We start from the raw sequence: 6,652 nt of genomic DNA on the forward strand, positions 1-6,652 counted from the left end.
TAATGTTTGATTGTTTTTATTCCACTGTGTGGATATTTGCTAAATACTAAATCAAGTTGTTTTATTGTTTGTATTTCCAAGTTTCCCGTTTATACCATAATATAACATAAATTCAAAAGGACTGTTTATATGAGGAGGGAAATCACCATGTAAAATAAATTTAGTTTAGAATTATCTTGTAAGCAAATAGAAATCATAATTATGAATAAAATAGCATTCATTTAAACAAATGTTAATAAAATATAGATATTTTTGTAGAGCAAGCATTAATAAAGGTTTGTGAGAGAATAATCTAACATATTCTTAGTTAATGGTATTTTCTGAGAGAGTCAAGTAGCAATAAGGCTTAAGGGTATATATGAGTTCACCGCCTGTTTGTGCTAGATCTGTAGGGTAAGTATACTGTGACGTAATTCATTATTTTTCTTGCTTTTCCTTTTTCGCCTATTCGTTTTGGACAGGTCCGCTTATTGGTCGCCAGATCTTCAGGTTTAGTGAAGAAGGGCTTGTAAACGCCAGATTTGACTACAGCTATAACAACTTCCGTGTCACGAGCATGCAGGCCATGATAAACGAGACGCCTCTTCCCATAGATCTGTACCGTTACGTCGATGTTTCTGGCAGGACTGAACAATTTGGAAAATTCAGTGTAATTAATTATGATTTAAACCAAGTTATAACCACCACTGTGATGAAGCATACCAAAATTTTTAGTGCTAATGGTCAGGTGATTGAAGTACAGTATGAAATTCTCAAGTCTATCGCTTACTGGATGACCATCCAGTATGATAATATGGGTCGTATGGTGATCTGTGATATACGCGTAGGTGTAGATGCCAATATAACGAGATATTTTTACGAGTATGATGCTGATGGTCAACTTCAGACCGTGTCTGTGAATGATAAAACCCAGTGGCGCTACAGCTATGACCTTAATGGCAACATCAACTTGCTGAGCCACGGAAACAGTGCACGCCTCACTCCTCTGAGATACGATCTGAGAGATCGCATTACCAGACTTGGAGAAATTCAATATAAAATGGACGAAGATGGGTTTCTCAGGCAAAGAGGCAATGAGATCTTTGAGTACAACTCTAACGGTCTGCTGAACAAAGCATACAACAAAGTGTCTGGCTGGAGTGTGCAATACTGTTACGATGGTCTTGGAAGACGAGTTGCAAGCAAATCAAGCCTAGGACAACACTTACAGTTCTTCTACGCTGATCTCTCCAACCCAATAAGAGTTACTCACTTGTACAATCATACTAGCTCGGAAATAACATCCCTATATTATGATCTTCAAGGTCATCTCATTGCGATGGAATTAAGCAGTGGAGAAGAGTATTATGTCGCTTGTGATAACACTGGAACTCCTCTAGCTGTATTTAGCAGTCGGGGCCAAGTCATAAAAGAGATTTTGTACACCCCATATGGAGAGATCTACCAGGACACTAATCCAGATTTTGAGGTTATCATTGGTTTTCATGGAGGGCTCTATGATTCTCTTACTAAATTAGTTCATCTGGGTCAGCGGGACTATGACGTCATTGCTGGTCGGTGGACAACACCAAATCATCATATATGGAAACACCTGAATGCTGTCCCACAACCATTTAATCTCTACTCATTTGAAAATAATTACCCAGTTGGCAGAATCCAAGACGTTGCTAAGTATACAACAGGTAAAAGTAACATGTTTCTCATGAAAATACAATTTTTTATCAGATTCTGGTATGGATTCAAGACTTGCATACATCCAAAGTTACTATTTGGCTCTAATTTACATATATTAAAGTCATTTCTTTAATAGATAACATCCTACTGAGCTTGATCTGTTTCCTATAGCCTTTATGGTAACCAAGAAGATAATTAATAGTTGTGTCTGCTGCTTTTCTAAGTGCTAAAATTAGGGGAAGAATGGAGGCAGCTTAATTTGAATTTTTTCCATTATAAATAGATAGAAGGTACACTATTGATTTGAGTATAGCTGTGCTTTGTAATCAAATAATTTGTTTGCTACAATAAATGCTGTAACCAGTACTGAAAACATAAATTGATGTGAAATCATTATTTCTGCATAGCTGGGATTTCTGCAGACTACCCTCACTTTTTCTAGGATTTATGTGCCTTATTGCCAGCATCCTTTCCTTGTTTTGTAGACATTGGAAGTTGGCTAGAGCTGTTTGGTTTCCAGTTGCACAACGTACTACCTGGATTCCCGAAACCAGAGATAGAAGCTTTGGAGACAACATACGAACTTCTACAGCTTCAAACAAAAACCCAAGAGTGGGACCCTGGAAAGGTTAGCAAAAACTCTGTTCAGCTGCTTCTCATACTAAATTAAGGAATTTTATTAGAAAATACTGGACACCAGGGAAACAATGTGACTCTGTCTTTCAACATAATAGGCAAGCAAATAGTATAACAATGCTAGAAACTTCAATATTGTCAATTATGTACCGGCATCAGAGTGGAGGAGAGTTTTTAAGGAGAAGCTTTTAGCAACACAGCGAAGGAACTTTGCAGATGTTTACAAAGAAACAATCCAAATTTAAGGGGCAGGATAGGCAAAAGGGTAAAAGTGTTTGTGTGAAAATTGAAAAAGCTACAAAAATTTTGTGGAATTAAAAAATTAAACCAACAGATTTTCATCTTTGTTAGCAAAGATGCCACAAGAGATGCAAAATCACTGAGGGGATAAACAGCTTTACATGTCTGTACCTCTGCATAATTATGGCAGGAAAACAGAAATGTTGCTATGGATTTGTACAGGGGTCTGTAAAATTCAACCTTGCTCCGGGGCTTATTTTCAGTAAAGAAGAGCCACACAGCACCTATCAGGTTCTAGCAATCAATGTAACTGCAACAGGACTGACTACCGATGTTCTGAGCAGGCGTTCACGTTTTGCATTTGACCATACAAGCATCTGTTAACAAAGAACTATGATTTTGCAAAGATGAGAGAGGGAAGGTGCCTTTTCTCTAATGTAGTCAGGAAAAGGAAGTATGAAGTGTTGTGAATTTACATTCCTAGCACTTAACACACTTCTTTTCCCATGCACAATGACTGCACAAAGTGCACAGGGCTGGAGGGTCAGAGTTCATTCCAGATGTAGGAGCATGTCCATGTTAAATTGTCACTGAGAAATTAAAGAAGATATTAAAAAGGCACAGGAAAAGTGTAGTGATAGGTATAGTGTTAAAAGACAAGTAGATGGTTGGAATGAGATTACTTTTTTAGCCTCATTGGGGAGCAAGATCTACAGATCTGATGTACTTGCGTGGTTCCTATTGTTCTAGTGTCTTGAGACCTTCACAGCCTGCTTTCCTTAAAGAATGGGTTATAAAAACTGTTACTGCTGTTTTACAGAAGACATAATTAGACGCACAGAGACTAAGCATAGAATCATGTGAAAGAGCACAGCTTTGAGTTCAGCTTTCCCATACCTAAGAGTCTAAAGACCAGCCATTACAGTAACAATTCAAGAGGGTAGGAAGAAAAAAAAGGAAGAATAAATACGAAAATAGGATTTGTGATAAACACATTTTCCATTTGTTTTCTAGAAACAAAAGAGTCCAAGAGACAGAAAGCAATACCTTAGGCGATTAGAAAGCCTGTGCGTATACCCAGGCTCTGTAGATGTGCACAATGTTTTCCAAACAAATTGAAGATCCATTGCAAGCAATTAAGAGATTAGTAGGGTCTGTGAGACACTATAATGAACTGCAGGGTGCTTCACCTGCAAACTTTATTGCTGTTTTATTTTCCAGACTATTCTTGGTATTCAGTGTGAGCTACAAAAGCAACTCCGAAACTTTATATCCTTGGATCAACTTCCTATGACACCCAGGTATAGTGATGGCAAGTGCTATGAGGGAGTGAAACAACCGAGATTTGCAGCTATTCCTTCAGTATTCGGCAAAGGCATCAAATTCGCTATAAAGGATGGTATAGTGACAGCTGACATTATAGGTGTGGCTAACGAGGACAGCCGGCGCATTGCTGCCATCCTCAACAACGCTCACTATCTGGAGAACTTGCATTTCACCATAGAGGGCCGAGACACGCATTACTTCATCAAGCTGGGGTCTTTGGAAGAAGATTTGGCCCTAATCGGCAACACCGGAGGACGACGCATCTTGGAGAATGGCGTCAACGTCACAGTGTCGCAGATGACTTCTGTGATCAATGGGAGGACTAGACGCTTTGCTGACATCCAGCTCCAGCACGGCGCGCTGTGCTTTAACGTTCGGTATGGAACAACGGTGGAAGAAGAAAAGAACCATGTCTTAGAGATAGCCAGGCAGAGAGCCGTGGCTCAGGCCTGGACTAAGGAGCAGAGACGGCTGCAGGAAGGGGAAGAAGGTATTAGGGCATGGACAGATGGAGAGAAACAGCAGCTTTTAAGCACTGGGCGGGTACAAGGCTACGATGGATATTTTGTTTTATCTGTGGAGCAGTATCTGGAACTTTCTGACAGTGCCAATAATATTCACTTTATGAGACAGAGTGAAATAGGCAGAAGGTAACAAAGAAAATCTCTGCCTTTGCGTCACCAAAGACTGCCTGTTTTTAAACGTAAAATGGTTTATTGTATTGGTTTTTCTAGATCAGAACTCTGTATATATAAATATAGAGGAAAAAACATATCCAACTGCCTTTAAATGTGACAGAAGATGGTATTTTAATATTGTTCGTTTAACTCTTTGAGAGATGACAGTGACGATTTTTAGTTCTTGTGTGGCAGTATTCAAAAATTTCAGAAGCAGAGTCCTGACAGCTGAGCAGCGCGACCTGCGCGCGAGGTGCCCGGGGTGACACCGCACATGCGGGGTAGGGGAGAGCGCAGCGTGCTCTGCCTTCTTCTAAAGAAACACGACTTTTTTGTTGTTGTTGATTTAATAATTCACCAATTATTTAAAAGGTTGCAGAGCCTAATTCTGCAACCCATATTTACTGGATAGTTTTTATCCCAGTGAGATCTCCCGTAAATTTAAGGGATTGCATACAGAAACCAGACTGTGTATGGAAACTTCATAGTTGCTCACCAACCCCGCACATGTCATTCCTCACAGCTATGATCTAAGGGATTTTCTAACCTGGGAAACCCGACTTGGGTTGGATACAGTACGTAAAAGGCTGTCCCGTATTGCCTTTAGCTTTGCTCGGCCGTAGCCACCTCTCAGCCCCTCAGTGATGAACGCTACGTTGCGTCTACTTTTGCATGGAGGGGCCTCTCTGCCAAGGTTTCCCTCGGCACTGGGTTATGCTGGAGTCCGGCAGCACGGGTAGAGCTGCCGATCTTCCCGGCGGAGGGGCGCAGGGTGGCACCGTGCTGCTGGGCTTCAGCCGGGCGTCGGGGGTGGCCAAAGGAGGGCTTTGGGAGCACTGCAGACAACCGGAGTCTCTCCGCTGACATCAGTGTGCTCCAGACTGGGCTTTAACTCAGTGCTTTTGGGACGACCCTCGTTACCCGGCTGGGAGGGCCCACACGGTGCCGTAACAGCAAGCCATGCAGGATCGGTCCTGCCTGTAATCGTGGGGCCAGGACTCGTCTTTGCACAGATCGTTTGGAAATTGCAGTGTTGTTGGGTTTAGGCATCGCGTTCTTTTCATCTCAAATTAATAATCCTGTCGTATTACTCATTTGTTCGAGTCTGAAGAAGATTGGTGGGTTGGGAGTTGATGAACCTAAGTGTGGATAGTAAATATGTTGATAAACGTAGAACATTTTGGGGATGACTCTTCACTTTTCAGCTCAATATCTAGAGCACATAGAAAAGCATTATATTGCATGGACAGAAATTTTTATTTCCCAAGGTATCATGTGCTGCTGGCACAGTTATTTCATAGCAGAGTAGGTGATCCTTCTTTCAGCTTGTCATTTTTAAAGGACCTGATTATCAGGAGGTGGGGAGGGCACACGGGGAGGGGGGGACGGGTAAGCAGATTTCCTTTACTGACTTTCAGAGGGAGCTAGAAGTCTTGTTATAGAGCCTGTGTATCCGTAACAGTGATGTTATTGCACATTTCTTTCAAAACAGACATAGTAAATATATTGAAACAATTTCTGCTCATATTTATTGAAGCCAACAAAGTGCTTGCTTTGTCTGTCTTCCTTTCTTTCCAGTTTTCTTTTTTCCCTTGTTTTTGGGCAAGTGGAGCAGACTGTACCAAAGTTAGAGATGAGCCTGAACTGGCGCCTGAGACCCGAACCCCCGCAGGGGTTTGAACTGGGGTCTCAGCCTCACACCATTAGCGTCTCTTTCCAGACTCCTTCCGCTCCTCCGGGAGCCAGCGCAGCTTTGGGGGTGCAGGATCAGGCCGAGTGAGAGCCTGGCCCCTAAAACCACCCTCTACTCCCCGGCCAGGGGGAATTACGGACCAAAACCTGCACATACGCATTTTGATCGGGCTCATCATTAACTAACGTACAGAATTGGGAGCTGACAACAGCCAGGTTTGACAGCTCTGATTTCTGTAATTTTCCATACGATCACGGAGAATTTGAATACCTCCACACCAGCCTAAAAATGGACCTTCGAATCCTTGAGCCTCTAATATGCTTTTAATCAATGGAAGAATAATTTATGAATTGTATATAGAGAGTGCATTCATAAACGTGATGATGTATTTTATCACTGATCCAAG

The 6,652-nt window shown here is 41.6% G+C and overlaps 1 protein-coding gene across 3 annotated transcripts in view; it reads left to right on the plus strand.

Annotated features, from left to right (window-relative positions):
• The window catches only part of TENM1 (teneurin transmembrane protein 1), a 346,769-nt gene extending 340,902 nt beyond the window's left edge, over window positions 1-5,867 (plus strand). For all 3 annotated transcript variants that reach the window (XM_052813749.1, XM_052813752.1, XM_052813750.1), the window contains 3 exons: window positions 462-1,682; window positions 2,160-2,302; window positions 3,772-5,867. In XM_052813749.1, coding sequence (XP_052669709.1) covers window positions 462-1,682; window positions 2,160-2,302; window positions 3,772-4,530 — 2,123 coding nt within the window. In that variant the 3' untranslated portion in view covers window positions 4,531-5,867. The remainder of the gene's footprint in view (window positions 1-461; window positions 1,683-2,159; window positions 2,303-3,771) is intronic.
• Window positions 5,868-6,652: the final 785 nt, after the last annotated feature.

Source organism: Harpia harpyja, chromosome 18 (genome assembly GCF_026419915.1).
Source record: "Harpia harpyja isolate bHarHar1 chromosome 18, bHarHar1 primary haplotype, whole genome shotgun sequence".
Classification (NCBI taxonomy): Eukaryota; Metazoa; Chordata; class Aves; order Accipitriformes; family Accipitridae; genus Harpia; species Harpia harpyja.